The sequence below is a fragment of the Pyrgilauda ruficollis genome, unplaced genomic scaffold, assembly GCF_017590135.1.
Source record: "Pyrgilauda ruficollis isolate IOZ18807 unplaced genomic scaffold, ASM1759013v1 scaffold30, whole genome shotgun sequence".
Taxonomy (NCBI): domain Eukaryota; kingdom Metazoa; phylum Chordata; class Aves; order Passeriformes; family Passeridae; genus Pyrgilauda; species Pyrgilauda ruficollis.
This window is the reverse complement of record NW_024524378.1, coordinates 2,060,194-2,078,560: the sequence shown is the minus strand read 5'-3', so window position 1 is coordinate 2,078,560 and position 18,367 is coordinate 2,060,194. Positions and strand designations below refer to the sequence as shown.

General features: G+C 38.6%; 1 protein-coding gene across 9 annotated transcripts in view; it reads right to left on the bottom strand.

Moving 5' to 3' along the window:
* Positions 1-16,063, bottom strand: part of ASPH (aspartate beta-hydroxylase) — a 113,723-nt gene extending 97,660 nt beyond the window's left edge. For 4 of the 9 annotated variants that reach the window (XM_041473731.1, XM_041473735.1, XM_041473736.1 and 1 more), the window contains exon 1: positions 15,866-16,063. In XM_041473731.1, the coding sequence (XP_041329665.1) occupies positions 15,866-15,926 (61 nt within the window). In that variant the 5' untranslated portion in view covers positions 15,927-16,063. Of the gene's footprint in view, positions 1-2,545; positions 2,846-7,661; positions 7,769-9,244; positions 9,329-9,861; positions 9,928-15,865 lie in introns of those variants that run through there. The other 5 variants (XR_005955644.1, XR_005955643.1, XM_041473734.1 and 2 more) reach the window with 5 other exon arrangements.
* Positions 16,064-18,367: the final 2,304 nt, after the last annotated feature.

Genomic DNA, 18,367 nt, shown 5'->3' with positions numbered 1-18,367 from the left:
AACTAGTCAAAATAGCTCACAGAACCGATGTGACAATTCAAATAGCCTAAGAAAACTCTAAAACTTGAACTATGTTAAGGGTAAGACTTCAAATACAGAACGCTTTGCCCACGAAAACCATCTTCCCTAATGCTTACAATTAAGCAGAGATTCACTCCATGCTAAACAACTCTACAATTTCAGTCCTATGCAACATACAAGTAAAAGCATGACATAGAGACACAACACAGATCATGGTTTCACTTATAACTGCACGTATGGAAAGTAAATATATATAAAAAATTACACATAGTTGTAAACAAATGACTGTGAAAGATCTTGACCCAGTATATGTGTAGCAAATTTCAAATGGGCATCGCCACTAGAGAACACATTGCTTAGTCTGTTGTTTTAGGATTGTTTTAGTGAAAGAGGGATATGCGTATACATATATAAAAGTAAACAAATATGTACCCAAAAGGATGCCTGCCTGTGGCCTTCCTCCAAATCTCAAGGTCTGCTCTTCTGCCCCCTGACATTACTGCTGCAAGGGTGGCACGTGGCTTCAGTTTCAAGTCCATTAGTCTATTCCACTTCATTCCATTCTAAAAACCAACTTTTGCCTGCTCAGCCACATGCAGGCCCAGTTATTCAAGCAAAACTATTTCTTACATGATGTAAAGAACATTGCAAGAAACTCCGTCATGAATACTGTGATAAACTAAGGAGTTAGCTTTATACTAATTGAAAAAAATGTTAGATGTATTTATCAACACTGATCACAGAAAAAGAGAAAAAATACTCTTAGAAGTTAAATATCAACACAATTGTTTTTTAAAATAAATTGGTGTATCTGAAAGATAAATAATGAGATGGGTGACTGACTTGTTTTTGTAACAGGAACTATATATAAGTACTCTCTGACCCTGCTTGCCAGCAGGTTTACAGCTGTAATAAAATACTCTTTTATTACATTCATTGTGCTTTGTATAAAGTTCAGACCAATATAAAAACCACTCACCCACGTCAGCTCTTATTCAGCTCAGCATTTTACTGAAAAAAATAATGCTTTTATTAACACTACTCCCTTCAAAGATCAAATACCAACGATTTAGTTTCTTTTCAACATTAAACACAAATGCCCAATAATATTCAGAGAGAAACTGAGTTAACTTAGCCTCTCATCAGGCATATATCATTTGCTATGGCACAGTCCTCTAATTACATATGTGCAAGGTCCATATATACAGTTCCTTGTAACATCTCTCTTGTGGGAAATGTATGGCAGCCCGAAAATTGAGGGACAGACAAGCAGCGTCTGCATTCAGACATATGCTCAACTATATAAAACTACTTACAGTACTCTTGACCTGGTAATGTTAATACTGAGAAATAAACAATTACAGTATGTAACAGCAGGGCTTCACCACACCTGTGTAGCAGGGCAGTCAATGAAAGACTTGCATATACTTAAAATGAAATCCTTAGGATAAAAAAGGTTTAAATTGTTCCAGATTGCAACTTGGTTCTAGAGCAAACAGGAAAGAGCATCTTACTGCATTTCACACTTATTTGCCTTACTGTTTTCTACCATTTACTGCTATTGGCCTTCCAAGAAAGAAGCTTTACTTATCAGAAGAACAGGAAAATTAAAGAAAATATAACTTATTTAAGTAATCGAGCAGAACTATTCATATTTTTTCCAGTATAAGAGATTGTTTAATGTAAATTCCTCAAAAATAGATTCTGCTATAAGAATGTAGTTCACAAGAGTCACAAATACATATTTTTATGCTGGGGCTTTCTACCTTATAGCAAAATTATTTACAAAACTCTTGAATAACAACTCAAGCATAGCAGCTTGATCACGCAACACTTTTATATAAATGAAGGTTATGTAACAAAAAATTTACCTATGATCTGCACAAATAATGCTACATGCAGGGTCAGAACAAAACACAGCAAGAACTGAAGCTGGCTCAGAGCTCATTCCAAACAGTTAACTCTCAACTCAAGCCCTTTCCCTGCACATGCTGCCAGCCATGCCAGAAGTAGGTCACTTGCCATATCTGGTAAGCCTGTGCTTACACCACCAGATGTCTTTATGCAGACATCAGAAAGTCTTAAAGCACGGTCTACTGCTCAATAGCAAATCTATAAAATCCTATACCTCACCCACCCCCCAATAAGTCACATCCAGCTAAAAATGTATGAAAATCTTTTTACTTTAGCTTACCTTCAAGACACCTTATAATTTTACATTCTCTAAAAATAACTTTGAAGTCAAATATTTGAAGACAAAACAGTATGTCTTATATTAATTTATGCTCTATTAGGCAAAATATTATTTACAATTAACCACCGGTCATAAATTCATGGAATACTCTAGTCCAGAGAACACATAATCAAAGAGAACAGAGGCAGCCTGTAACACAGACTAGACAGCAAACTGACAAGAAAACATACAACAGTAAGCCAGTTATTTTGCTGATTATAAAATCAGACATAACTGGTATTTGCAAGTACACATTTTCCATTTGCTCACAAAAAAAGGTTAGGATTATACCTGTGTCGTCAGCCATAACATTAGTGCTCGATTTCCACCAACAGAGCGAGTGTGTCAGTATATCCAAAAATTAATGCTGAAGGCAGAGTAAGAAATATCCTCACTGTTATCCGCCTGTTTGCAACAGGAGCAAACAGGTTTCCTAAAGCCAGCTGAGCTGGAACCTGAAACTGGACCCAAGAGAAACCTCTCCTCCAAATCTATTTTTAGAGTAGTTATCCTCAGGAGCCAAACGCTTTTCAGAACTCATATGGCAATCTAGTTCTGACGACAATGAAATTCACTTACTCCTCCTAACAGAGCATCCTGGGTAGCTGATCCTTTCCCCTCCCCTTAATCCTCCAACATTAAAAACAACAGCGAATGAAACCAAGCACATTGTACTGTAGTACTTCTGCTGCAATTTGTGCCACAGTGCCTGATCTCTAAGGACATTAAATCCATTCGCATAAGCTGAAACACAAGTCTGGACACAAAGCTTGCCTGCTTGCATTTGTTACATTGGCCCTCATCCAAGAAACTTTCTCCATGTTGGCACTCCCCTACCAGGCTCTGAGTATCCTGCAGAGAGTGCTCATTTGAAACTTGCTAACTACTTTAAGAAAAAAAGAGACAACTACTTTTAATAATGTAGTTTTGAGTCTTCTAAAAGAATTACTTGAAACCAACCTCATGTATTCTTCCCAAGGAATTTTCATATCAGAAGTGTACACACTGTATTTACTTCTGGCAGACCCTTTCCAGAAGGGGTTAACACTAAATTATCTCACTCACCCCTCCCTTAAATTCTGACAAAATGCATACTGCCTGTACAATTTAAAACTAATATCAATTAAATCACCAATACACCCTCTTCTTAAGGACCAGAAAAAGAGCAAAAACCCACTAATAGTTTTCAACTTTTTTTCCATCATCAATTTTAGCAAACTATTATTTTCCCATTGTTTATCAAACAAAAGCCAGCTCCTTTTAGGTGGAAGTCAGAAACAAACTAATTTCTCATTCACTACAACCATAAAAAAAGCTTTAGGATCCAGCACCGTGTCCTGCCATCCCCATGCTTCTTTAAATAACACGGCTACCAGTTATACGGAGTGAACAGAAGAATGTTACAGCTACTCTGAAAAACAACACATATCTCCTGTGGTTTTAACATCCAGCAAATGCAATTCCCAAGAGTTCAAGGGAGAAAAACTAAGAAACATCACTAGAGCTTGAGACTTTTCATATGGATGAAAAGGAACTACAGGCAGTTGATTCTATAACTAGTGTATCTTTTAACTACCTTTAAAGTCACTTGAATACATTAAAAGGATCAGATGCTTTAGGACAGACCTCCTGACTAGTATATTTCAGTAACGTAAGTGATGCACAAGCAATTAAGTGCAAAATGGGGAGAAATTTACACAGAGTGAAAGAGCATGGAGAAATAAAAAAAAATGTTCAAAATAATTTTACATGCAATTATATGTATTCTATTGTATATAAACAACACAGTGTTTTGACAGGCATCAGAATAGGCAATTTATAGCAAATTCACTCCAGCTGCACCTGCATTTGCAGACACCAGATCTTACCACAAGTGCACTCATAAAGCTTTTAACTAATGCTGGGAACCCCCCCGTCCATTGATATGTATTTTGGGGGGATTGGTCTGAACCAGACCTTACCTGGCTGAATGCCCATAATGATTTCAGCACACCTTTTAGCACTTTTCACTCAGACCAAAGTGAGCAAATTCCATTCAGGGAGAACAAGCACAAGGCTTATAAGGAAAGTGAATTGAGAGAATCAAGAAATCAATTTCAAATGTACACTCCAAATCTGAACTAACACATGTATGTTGACCTCTAGCCAAATACCCAGAGTTTGCCCTTTAAAAATTAATTGATTGCAGGAAAGACAAACATCTTCCTTCCTGAAAGGGGACGCTACAGCTAAAATGGGGAAATTCTTCAAACTCATCAAAAGGAAAAAGGACCAAGAGAAAGATGGATCAAGGTTAGCTCAAAATAACACACAATACCATTTTTGTTAGTTTTATGAAAGACAAAGGTTAGGTTGAATATGTATGTACTTACAATGCAATTTGACATTGGGACAGCAAAGTCAATAGTATAGACTTCTTACAATGTCTCATCTCTACTGTGTTCAGATGCTGTGACTGATGCTTCTTTTTATAGTAATTCCAATTGCTTCCCTAACACTCAAAGTTATTATTCTTCACCTGATTTATATAACCATTCCAAAATTCAAAAACTGTCTTCAAGTCAGTTGTGCTACAACTATGCAGCCCATGTATTTTAATTAATTTTACAGAAGTATAATTGACAATTCAGACTAGCAGCATTAGTTACACCCCTACATCACTACCAAAGTGCAAGCAAAGAAATTTAGAGAGGAAAAATAGTCAATTATGAACACAAAATGTCAGGCTTCAAATCATCAAGCTAAGCTTTTCCACAAAGGTGATTAGGAAGTTATATGGAAGAAATTACGATTTATCACTTAAAGATAAGGGTGCACAAAAGCAAGGAGTCACTAGGAACTAGAGATACACACTAAAAGAAAAAGCAATAAAACACTAACCTCAAAGAAACAACTAAAAATCACATTTTAGAAGTAAAAACTATCTATCAGCTATATTAAAGGGAGATTTCGGAACACGTGCTTTTAAGAAGAAAATGCAGTGTGATAAAAAGCAGATATGGGAGAGAATTGAAAAGATAAAATCAGGTACAAAAGAACCATCTTATCACCAACAGAGCAGAACTAGTAGCAGTGCAAAGACAAAAAACAACCTCTATTTTACAAACACTGCCTACTACTGCTTGAAATTTCTGGCAAATTATCTTGTCCAATATGATTAATGACAAAGCAACTGCTGCAAGCCCCTTCCACTAATAGATCTGCAGATCTAAACTGCAGATCTGCAGACTTTAAACTGATTTTACACAGAGGAGTTTACTGGATTGGGTCTGTAACAAGTATTTTGACTGAAGTGTCCCATGAAAATCAGAGCCTCTGTTGATTTTCCCCTCTTTTCCCCTTTATATTGAAATACAAGGGGTTTTTTTACTCTTTCACTACTGAGAGACAGGCCATGTGAGTGTATACACGCACACAGATTTTTTGTAGTATGCATTTTATAACTGATTCAATAAACACATATTGAACTGTTGCATTCCAAGAAGTCCTTACACCATAATGACTCCAAGTGTTAATCCAAAATCAAAATTATTTTCATCTTTTATTTTTTACTCTGCGTTACCCTACATTGCTGGTAGAATAATACACTTTCAATGGACAAATCTGTGCTTTTATGAAATATATTTTATTTTTTAAAAGGAGACAAGGTAACTATTTTCTCTGTGTTTACTTTACAGATGGAACAGACATTTTTACTAAAATATTTATTATATCATTGATTAAATATTCCAACCTTAAATTTTCACTAATATCCATACTCAGAAATTTTTGTTTGTTTTACAGTCATGGCAGCAAGGTCTTCAAAGGTAAGATATAAAGTTTAAGGTAAAGATTCACTTCCAATAAATTCAATAAAATTTTTTTTCAATATAAAATCGATTCTTCCTTTTAGTTTCTAAGAAATTTTCTTCAGCACCACAACCTTAAGGGAAATTAGGAGGGCAAATAGCTTTTTTAATTACTATTTTCTTATTTAAAAATAGATCTCTGATCTGAACTTTGTATAATCTAGACTATACGGTTATAAAGATAACTCGGCAGGCTGCCAAAAGACTTTAATAATCTAAATCAGAAACTTACTGATCAGCAATGGGGAAACTGATGGAACAGAAAAAGCACTAACTTCAAAGGAAATACAAAGACCAGAACATAAATTTGAAATAAAAATTCACTAACTGAAGTTCAATTTTGCTCTCCTGCTGACACTTAACAGATTTTTGTCTTAGCATTTGAGGAACTTCTCCTTCTTTCACATGTAATTAGTCCAAACATAAACCTTTATGTCCTTAATTTTCAATCCCTACATGATTTCTCACAGTAAAATAACCCACTATACAAACAATCTAAAAGCATAAATACTGAAAGCAAGAGAAAAGTCATACATTCAGGATTAGACAACAAAGCAGGCTGACTGTGGAGATGCTGGGAAAGGCCAACTGAAGGGGGAAAAAATAGTTGGCAAAAAAAAGGATGCATCACAAAATATGTAAAAAACCTCTAGGATCATAAGCATCCTGCTGAACTTCCCTAGTGAAAGGAAGCTCCCCCCTTCAAGAGATGAAGTGATTCCATTGAAACATCTCCTCAAATTCCTCACTTAGTCAGGATGGGAGAGATCAGACTCAGTTCTCTCCTCTAGGGAACACTGTTTGAACTTCCTTGTAGGTCTAAAAGACATTTTTAAGTATACCCAAAGGTATAACATCAAAGCCGTTTTAGTCCCTCAAAAATCAGATATGAGATCCTATTATCTGAAAATATGCTTCAAGTACAAGAGACACATATAGGTTTTTAACTGTTTTATATTCAGTTTATAACGAGATGGTCAGTAAGTCCATTTCTGAATATAAGCTGCTATATTTCCAAGTACTTTAAAGCCTAGAGATAGCTTTTTGACTCACAGGGAACATCACAATATTTAGAAGAGTTTTTTAGTTGCAAGCTGAGGTGATGTTCTACTAGGTCAGAATTATTTATTCTTCTGGAAAAAAAAAATCCAGAACAAGAATAAGATTATTATCTGGCTGACTGAAGTTAAGCATCATCCTCAGGATGGGGTTTTTTACATTTATTTATTATTCCTCAGTAGTAACATTTTTTTCTGACCATAAACAAATACTATTGCTTTCCATTTACATGATTCTTCTAAGACATACACAACAAAAATAATAAAATTCATTCCCAAGAAATCTACTCAGAAAACTCATCACAAGAATGACTAGCTTCAGATTATTGATTTTTTGGGTTTTTTTAAACCCTAATGATTTGTCTCTATGAGAAAAACAGTCACAAATAAAAGAAAAGGAGAAACTTAGTGAGAAATTCTGTCCTAGGAGTTGTACAGTTTCAAGAGACTTTCAAAAGCACTTGATCTAAATACAGCAGAGCAGTGGACTCTACTCACAGCGCTGGCTCCACCCTTCTCAGTGAGATTTGGAGAGACCTGCTGTTTGCCCCATAAGAGCTGCTGCTGTGTAACAACTTTCTTCTCAAGTCTTGTTTATCTAAGCATAACTAATCAAGTCAGAGAAGGAAAAAAGAGGACAGAGATGTATATTCATAAGATAAAATCCTTGTACTTGCTTCTTTTCTAAATGTGATAGAAAGATGATCTCTTCCAAAACCTAGTCAAATTTTGTCCAAGCCATGTTTTGGGTTTTTATTTTAGTTTTTGATTATTTGGTGACTATTTTTTGGGTAGTTCCTCAAGAAGGATTCATTACAAGGAGGAAATACACACAGATGTGCACACAGCTTAAATGACTAAAAACAACATTGCTTACAACTTGACTTTTATAATGAATACTACCAACAGCAATATATCAATATTTAGTGCATCTATTACTATCTGAATACTATGAATTACTTTTTCTTTTAAACCTTTTCTCCACAAACTTAAAGACAGTACAATAACAAGCTTAGACAATTAGCACTGGAAGAAAAAAATAACAGGAGTCATGTAAAGACAGAATAAAAATATTTTGTTATACATTTATCTAATTTAAACAGATTTGTACAGAGAAGTCCATATTTTTCCCAAACACTTCTGTCAATTTTCTCTAGTTTTGTTTTTATGTGTATACAAGCACAGCACAGAATTAAAACTATGTAGAATGTGCCTATTGTAAACTTACTTGACTCAAGCATCAAGCCAGGAGGTTCAAGGTTAAGATCATATGCTTAAAATGAAATTTTAGTTTGCCTCCTGCTGTAGGAACAATATCTCTGTAACACCAATGAATAGAAAAAATACTGATTTTAATTGTACAAATTACTTAAAGATTTTTTAATAGCTGCTATTTTGATTAACCAGCTCTCTCCCACAGAACATTTGGAAATTAGATCTAAAATTATACAATCTACCTGTCTCTCATTTGAATGATTTAATGTAGCCAACAGTCCTACATAATTACTAGGTTAATTAAATAGATGGTTGTATTTAGGACAGAGCAGAGTTCAGGGAAGGTAAATGTAGAGAGGAAATACAAGAAATACTTGGGCCTGGAACATGCAAATTTTGCTGGTGGTGACCTTTAAAAAAGATTCTGTTACATAAGGTTGAAAATCCTCATTGCCGTACATAACATACTGGCATTAATTTAAGGGCATTTTTTCCTTGTTCCATTTTCCTATCCTGTAATGTGGGTCACATAAATTTGTTTTAGCAACAAGTTCTAATTAAGCCACAAAATAAAGAAAACAGACTATGTTGGTTTAGTTCTTTAAATTTTTCTCATTTCTCATTTGAGGGAGCTCAAATAGAAAAACTCCAGTTGTCACGCAAGCACCTACAAATCTGCTTTTCACAGATTTCTGCTCATGGAAAGAAAGAACACTTCAAAATGCTTAAAATGCCAAAAACTGATTATCAGAGTTTTCAAGTCTGATACTAAGCCAATTTGATTAGGTGTTTGTCCACGGGGTGCTATGCACCTGCAACTCTTATGGAGTACAAAACAGGTTTTAGGTATCACATACGTTACTAAAATATGTTTTTAGGAGATCTCAGCTGCAGAGAACTTGCTGTTTACAGAACCTTCTGGCTTCAAAAGATGGGTCTGTGTCCTCTAGCTACTATAGAAAGAAACAGGACTACAGTTACAAACTGCTATGTGAACTTTCTTTAAGAATATTTAAATTTAAAAAACACCAGCGTGAGGAATGAGAAAGTGAGATATGTTGCATTAGTAATTAATTGTCAGTTAAAAAACAGAACCTCAGGAAATAAAACTGCAAAACCAGAAAACCACAACTGAGTAATTACAACTCCCCCTAGCTATTAGATGTTTTGTAAAGAAAGTCTTCAAGCAAACAATGTGGTCGCATTTGTTACATCAGGTTAAGTACATGCATAGTAAGAGTGCAACTCCACATGAAGAAAACTACAATTGGTTCAATCTTTGAAGTTCTAACAAAGTTGAACCACACGTACCACAGTATGTTCAAACTCAATACATAGTTATCTGCATACTTAATTTCTAACATGTTTCAAGACACATAATATTATGAGTTCTACTTCAAAGCATAGCTCAAAAGTTTTCCATGCAAAGAGCTATCCCACAGATGCAGTTAGGGAAAAGATTGCTGCAGGCTATCACACAGATTACCAGATTGTGATCTTCATCAGGAAAAGAACCGCTTGGGGCAAATCAGAACTGCATTGCTCAAGTTCTCTACAATGAAGAATTCAACATACAAATTAGCACAGAAATTCTTATTACATGTTTCAAAGTGATTCCAGCTGAAAACGAACCCTTTCTTTCAATATAGGTGATCAGTCAAGCGGTTTTCAGTTTAAAAAGACTGAAGCATTATTCAAATGTCACCTCTTTATGCACTCTGTAATTAGAAATAATCTTGACACATAGGCCTTGCCCTGCTTGTAAATTTTTTTATCTTTACTGAAGCCTTATATATCCAGCTATTACATCAGCATAGCCAACAAAACCAGTCACCTTTGGTGTTCACACCATGGCTCCATGATTACATGATTGAACATAAAACTCTGGATTTAACCTCACCCTCCCCTAATGCCCACCCACTCTTTGTCATCTCTTCCCTCCTCCCCATATGACCTTCCATAAAGCCATGCATTGAGCCAGTCTAGGGAGGGAAACTAAAAAATCAGCTTTCTGCTTATCAGCTCCTTGTGCACTTCACCTCACATCTGCACAGCCAATAATTTAGGTACAGGGAAGGGGCATTGAAAAGAGGAAGGCTGCAGAGCAAACTCAAACTAGACTGCAGACCTGCAGCTTAATCTGTTAAAAAAATCTAACTTCTTAATCCCCCAATATGATATACATCCTTGGTGACTGAACACTGAGCAGCTATGACCCCTGATGGGGAATCCTCACGTGCATTCTCAGAGTAAATGCCAAAATGTGAGAAAACATACTCCAGCTTCCTGCCTCCCTGATACCAGAGACACTTTAAGTTTTCCACCTAGCATTTCAAACAAGCCCTATCCTCAAAAGGCAATTGAAAAGGTTATCATTTAAACATTTAACAAAATGCTCAAAAAGTACATTGAAGCAAACATCCTTGCAGATGTGAAGTGCAACCTTCCTCCATATTTGAAGCACTGTGAATAATTTCTTTTAGCCCACAGTGACTTCCTAAGATCCATTAGAAAACATAGAGCAGGCCCAAGATTTCAGCCCACACTGAATCAAAAAAGAGCATGAGAACTTTGGTGTCTTCATCAAGTGGTAGCATCTCTGGAAGTTTGGAGAGGACTCTCCCAGTGCTTCAGAATTCTTCAGGAGAAAAAGAACTGAGAGGAATGTATCAGGCCCTTTGTATTTATGTCCATCCTGCTACACTCAAGTATCAACCTTAAAACCCAAAATAATACATGCTTGAATAAAAAGTAAAGGAAGTAAATACAAATACCTGGCAACATGGGAAAACCAGAAAGGCATAAAAGCATATACTGTGCTCAAATTGATTATTTCTACTTCCAGAGTAACTCTGGCAATCAGCTACTGCACCTGTCAACAGTTAATGGCGTAGAGAAAGTTTCATTCAGATAAACCTTAAGGGTTGTCTTTCCAGAGCTCACTTGACTCTAGTATTAGACAAATGAATCAAGAGTCTATTGAGGATTCACTATTCCAATGCAAATCTGCTCAAGTGAGCTGAGAAATACCTACATTAATAAGATTTTTTTATATCACTTTCATTGAATCAGAGCTAGAATACTGACTTGTTTGAAGAGTTACTGCCTCCAGTTTTATACAGGACATTTAAAAAATAAATGGGAAAAAAAAAAAAAAGAAAAAAGAGGAGAATGGAGGAAAATCAGCAAATGTAATAATTTCCCCAGTGGAACTGCTGCAATGTAGCATACAAATTAGTGATTAGTTTGGACCATTACTGTTGCTACAATTTTTTAATTTGGCAGACTATTTTACAATATTTTAAAAGGTCCAGAAAGGCCACCTTGAATAAGACGCAAGGCAGACAGATGAATTATAAAGAGCTGTCTACATTTCCATGGTTTTGCTATTTGTATTAGCATCTGGCATTAATGGTAAAAATACAAGCTCTTCAAATATTTGTAAGCAACTAAACTGGCAATAGGATAAACTTCCAAAAGAAATCACTGCAGAATTTCTTAAACAGTATACAAAGTTTCCACCAGTGAGACACAAAGTATTTCTCATTTGCCCACAATAGACCTACAGAAACTCTAACATAGTAATAACAATTCACTGTATATTTCTGAAGACCAAAAATGTTACAAGAAAACACTTCAACATTGAATTTAAAAAGCCAAATCAAAGCACGGAGCAGCACACTAACTGAATCATGAGAATTCTTTTTGGTTCAGCAAACTCTTCCTTCTACTTTGGTCACTTTTGGTCAGCAGTTTGACAAGTCAAAGCATTTGTTAAGCTCCACAGGGCATCCCAAATTTACATCTCACTCAGGATCTCCAACAACTTAACACCCTTCTTCCTAATGGTTTCAATTAACATAAAGAAGGAAATAATGGATAGATTGTAATACAAGAAATCAGATGACACACTACACAACTGCAAAGAGCATAAACAAGCACACTGGACAGCAGTTGAGGTCAGAAATTAGAAAGACCAAACTTTTGTACAGCAAAAAGCATCATATTTAAACAGAATCCACAGTGTAAGAAAATGACATGTTATACCACAGCACAGCTGGGTAGCTGAGAGACATCACAGAATGGATGGGCAATCCCACTTCAAGCACTGGAAGCACTGATGTGAAGTTCAGTGCTCCCAACAAAAAAACTTCAGTAGCAAAACATGACCTGTTTAGTTGATGAATTTTCTCTGCACTCTGGGTTAACTAGAAAGCTAGTGGAGACCCTCACCCAGATAAAAACACATTCTAAAGCAGTCTTTACAACAGAGATGAGATAATAAGTGGAAATTCTTGCAAATTAACAGGCACAACTTCTTTCTAGAAGTGATACATTGAACTAAAAAAGTTCTAATGATAACACAAAACTACATTTGGATAAGTACATCAGGTCACCTTGAATGCATACCAAAAAAAGCCCCAAACAAATCTAAGAAAGTTGAAACACCAAAAATTAACCAAAGAATTACAACAAGGGGCACTAGTGGGTCCAAAGGGTGACTTAAAAATAGCAATACATTCACATATGTAAGGAAACCACATGGTTAAAATAGCAAAATGAGAAAACTACCATCTCCTGGGATCTTGCAGAGAAAAGTAGAGGATGCCAAAAGACTCTCAGTCATTACTGTAGAGATTAAAGAAAATTTACCAAAGCAATGTTAGAGTTCTTTGTCATCCTAGAGACTGAATGCAACACAGCCTCAGAATTGAGGTAGGACTATGGGTTTTTTAATATAAAATACAGTTGTCTGTAGACACAGACAATACCCTGTGTTGGAAATGTGTGGTTTGTATGGTGCCTAGCCTAATGGAGAACATTCCCACTTAACATCAGAGATGCAAAGAAAACAATTATTACACAACTTATCTTCAATAACATTTTTGTTTAAGTAAGTCCTCGCTTACACACTATAAGACACAATATACCCACACAGCAGTATAATGACAGCTGTCTTATGACCTGGACTAGGTAAGCACAGGTTACAAAGTAACCCATCATTGTTCAGCCATCCATATTTCAAAAGTTAGCTGTGCTGCTGATCCTCAGTCTTGCTGGAAGGCTTCTCCACAATCACCTGCCCAAGACATCTCCACATTTCACATCTCATGAAATCTGAGGGAGTTGATTCATGACCAGGTGTTATGCATTTGTTTCTGTAACAAAACTGTCCTTCATCTAATGATGCTTCAAGTAACAATGCAGCAAGTATCTATTACTTTTTCTAGTCCTTAAAACTGATACTCTTCATTTCAAGAGGCCACATCTTTACTATGGATTCTGCAGGCAGTAACAAGCAGCCAAACTTTCCAGTAAAGATAATAACAAACGCGTTTCCCTCTTTAAGTATCCCCAAACTGTCAAATTTTTCCCTGGTTTTCACTTCTGTACTTTAAATAAAATCATTGGTATAGTCCTACAATTCTGTAAATGTAATTTTCAAAGAACAAGTAGCACTACAAAGCTAAAATATCGTGATTTTTTTTAAATTAGGACTGATTTGACAGCTTCTAGTATATGACTTCTGAAAGTAAAAGCTATTTTTAAAAGAGGTTTCATTCCACTTCTGACAACACACTACCTGAAAACACCTATATAAACTACAGTTAGAATTTAATCTATTTGCAGTTTACTGTAAATATTTCTGATAGAGAAACCTCAAAGCAGATTACTGATGCTGACATTGTCTTGAGTGTACAGATTTTGAAATAAGCTGTTAGCCTCAGTGGCTTGAGCTGTGAGCAAGGCCTTGGCAAGAAGCCACATCCTCTCTCATGAACTGCTGTGAAAGTGAATACTTCTACCAAGCAAAAAAAGTGCCTCAGACTTGAGGTTTTCATACTTCTCAGTCTCAATTACTTGCTGTCTCAAAATCATTTCCTCATCTCACTTTCACATCCCTTGACTGTGGAGAGCTTACTGGCTGCTGTGAGCCCTCTGCTCCTCCAGCTGTTCCTTTAATTCACACAGGAGCTACCATCCCTCACCTCTCTCTGCAGCAGCAACGATGAAAACAGCATCAGCTTCACGCTGTAATTGCTATGGCTGTCTAAGGGATTCTAACTAGGAGTGCTGTATACTAACAAATTTAAGAGGTTCCCTGTCAGTAGAGTGCCTAACATATTACCCATACTGCTTCACCCCCAGTTTACCAATAAATTTATTTTTCAGATGTTGACAGACATGTAAAGTGATATTCAGAATATTAGCTACCATATTTAGTATTCAAAATCACAACAGGGATGCAGGTGTTTAAGGCATTAAAATTGAAAATCGGTATTCAGCATGCTTAATATCATCATAGCATGTCCAGTCTAAGCAAAAACTGTAATTAACATAGACTACACAGCATAGGTCAGCAACTGAAAAAAGAATTTTAAAATAAAATAAAAAAGCCACTTGTACAAACATTGCAATATTATTTCTAAACTCTTTTAAGCTTAAGTCTATTTGAAATTTTTCCCTCTTAATTCATCATGTGATAGGTAAACTAATCCTATATGGTTCAGCCTTTAATAAACATTGTTCTGACTATTATTGCTGTATTCAAAGAAGAACAACAGATATTATTTCTGTGTCATCATCACATTTTACCACTGGAGCTCTGTGCCCACCAAACCCGAATCCAAAGACGCTACGACACGTAAACACTCAGTGTGTGGTAAAAACCCTCCTTTCTCCAGTACAGTGCGCATGGCTGCGTAGTGACTCCAGAAGTACAGACGCTTTTCTCCCCTCTTTCAGGCGTGTACTTCTATCCTGAGAAATGCCAATGAACATAAAACTTTCCCTACATAAACTGTCCGCACACAGCGGGCTGTGAGCAGTCAGATTTGCCAAGGGGTTCTTTATTGGCGGGGTGGGGGATCACTGCCGCAAAAAAGCCTCCTGCTTGCATTTTACTGAGACCCTCTTTGCCTCGATAGTTACACAAACCATCAGCTTAGGTGCTCCACCTAAAACAGATCGAATAATTTTGACCTAACCAGGTCAGTCTGAGGAGATATTCCACATCCAAGTTTGGATGTGCGAATATGAAAGACTTGAGACTGGGACATCCTGGTTCCACCTTATCTCCCGGAGGAAGAGGTCTCGGGGGTACCCACCGATGCTGAGGCCTGCCCGCGCTCATCTCATCCCTTCCAGGGAGCTATCCAGAGGAGTCCCCACCGCCCAGGCCCGACAACTTTCTCCTCCACGTGAACTCCCTGGATAGGGAACGGCGGGAAGGAGAGGGACACATCACGGCCACCTACCCCTGCGTCCCCCTCCCCAGCTCCCACAGCGCGGGAGGAACCAGAGGGGCCGGCAGGAGGGAAGAGAGGGGCAGTAGAGGCAGGGAGAAGGCGCAGCATCCCAGCGCTTTGCCTGGCGGCTGCCCCGCATCGCGGGAAGGGCCCTTCCCTCCCTCCGGCTCCGGCCGCCGCTGGAGCCCCAGCCCCTTTCCCGCAGAGCTACTGCCTCGCTCTCGCAGCAGCGCCGCTCACCTCTCTTGGAGCCGGGGCTGGGGCTGCCTCCGGTGGCTCTGGAGCTCTTGCGGGAAGCCATCGCACCTCCCGTCGGGCAGCGCAGGGGGCGGAGCGGGAGCGCGTCGGGAGCCGCCGCCGCCACCCGAGCCCTGCGTGCAGCGGGAGCGCGCTTAGGCCCCGGCAGCGCGACCCCGACCGCTCCGCAGCCCCGCCCCCGCTCCCTCAGCCAGCCAATCGCGTCAGCGAGGCGTGGCGCCGCTCGCCTCCGATTGGCGGCGGCGCCGCGAGGGGGCGGGGCGGTGGCAGGCCCGTTGCGCGCGCCCGCCGTGCTCTCCCGCCGCCGCCGCCGGCCCATTTGAACGTGGCACAGGCGGGCGCGAGCGGCGGCCTCTCGCGAGGGTTCGGGCGCGCGCGCGCGCCGCCAGGGAGTGGGGGCGCCGCCGGCGCTGAGGGAGGGAGGCAGCGGAGCGTGGGGGGGCTGGGGAGCTCGGGCAGGGAGAGGCGAGAGGGCGGCATTACATGGCGACTCCGCCTAAAACATCCCGCCCTGTGCCCTAAACCGCATTCCGCATCCAGTTAAATGCCCAGGTTATGGGAACACATCGTTGATGTGTATAAATGTCTAACGGTCTAAGAGAACGGAGCTAGGCTCTTTTCGACGGTGCCAAATAATAGGACAAGAGGAATTGGACAGAAACTGATGCACAGAAAGTTCCACCTGAACATGAGGAAGAACTTTATTGTGTGGGCGGCCAAGCACTGGAACAGACTGCCCAGAGAGGCTGTGGAGTCTCCGTCACGGGAGATATTCCAGAACCATCCGGACACAATCCTGTGCCGTGTTCTCTGGGCTGACCCTGCTTGAGCAGGAGGTTGGAGCAGATGAACTGCTCTGGTCCCTTCCAACCTGACCCATTCTGTGACCGATTCCGCAGAACAGCGTGGCAAACCTTCCAGAGAGCGCCTTTGCAATCAACGGAGTGCAAGGGTTTCAAGTTCAAGTCAGATGATGAGTTCCCCACCAAGGCTTTTTGAGGCTTTAAAAATGCTTTTAATTGACTCTGATAAAATAAACCTGGGGTTTTGCATGAGTTCTGGATGCCTCTTGGTACCGATATTCAGTTTGAGACTGGGTTCAATACCAGTTTGGCATGACACTAAAAGTCTGAAAGAAAGAAGCAAAACCCAGCTTTGAGTCCTGGCCATAAATACAGTGTTTTGAGTCAAACCAAACAATTTTGCAAATCTGAGAGCTTTGCAAGTGGACGTGTGGAGAAGGAAGACTTTTCTCGAATCAAAGGTTAGCACTGTGTTTTGGATAGTAATGCCGTGAAGCTAGCCAGAAACAGTAACTTACTGGAGAGTAAGTTAATCAGTATTTTTAAATGGCATTTGCACTTAAATACTGAGTCAAGTAACAGGATATCAGTTCAGGCAGTAGAAGTAAAAGCAGCTAGTTTTGGGAACATCAAAACAGTGATGCCTACTGCTTGGTATCTCTCATGTGAGTTAATTTGTATTCAGTGCAGTTGAGTATCAGAACTTTTTATTTGTTATGGTACTCTACCAGAGTCTTATTTTCACATGATGTGTCAGTACTTAATATTTTTTGGGATGCTTTCCTTTTGTTTGGTGAGACTAAAGCTGCTGGACAAGTTTAAAAGCTGCTGGGGAGGAGTAGGTGTACTCATGACTATGTGGAATTTATGACAGAAAAGCTAACAGGATGAATTATTAACATTTCAGCAAATTGGAAAGTACAATGCAAGGAATAAATTGTCCTAAGAAAAGCACAAAAGAAAATTGTAATCTGGTACTGGGATTACCAAAAATACAGTAATTAGTAAGAAAATGGATGTGTGACTATATTCTTGCAAGTAGCAATTACTGTCAATTGAGACAACAGCTGTTTGTGGTTAATGTGGGACGCAGTTTCCTGAAGCTACACTACTGGAAATGACACTTTGGTAAGAAAAGAGATACTGAGAATGTTGAAGCCCCTGGACAGGCAGAAGGATAAGAAGGATATTGCTATTGTTTTACTGTGAACTTTTTTGGCTTTAAATGGACTGTCAAATTCCTTACTTCTGTTTACTTTGGCACACAGCTGCCAGCACTTTGTAATTGGTGTACTCAGTACCTGCTTGTACACTCTTCTGCCCAAGAAGCCTCCCTTGCAAGATTAAAATATACCCCCAGAGGTACAAATGCTCATACAGTATTGTATATTTATGTTGATCACCGTCCTTCTGCATGATCTTCTCCAGAGATGCTTCCGGAAGAAACCTCTCATTTGAAGGTTTCTGTTGATCTCTTAGAGCATCAGGACTTTTTCCTCCCAGTCCACAGGCAATTGTAAACTGAAGAGGAATGTTAGATAAGATGGACTGTTGTCTTCTACTGATCAGAGAACATTTTTCTTATATTTCTTCCTGATATCTCTGATCATACATTTAAATCTGATCATGATACATGGTTTTAGATGAAGCAGATGTTCAGCTTAATTTACAGAAAGCAGCA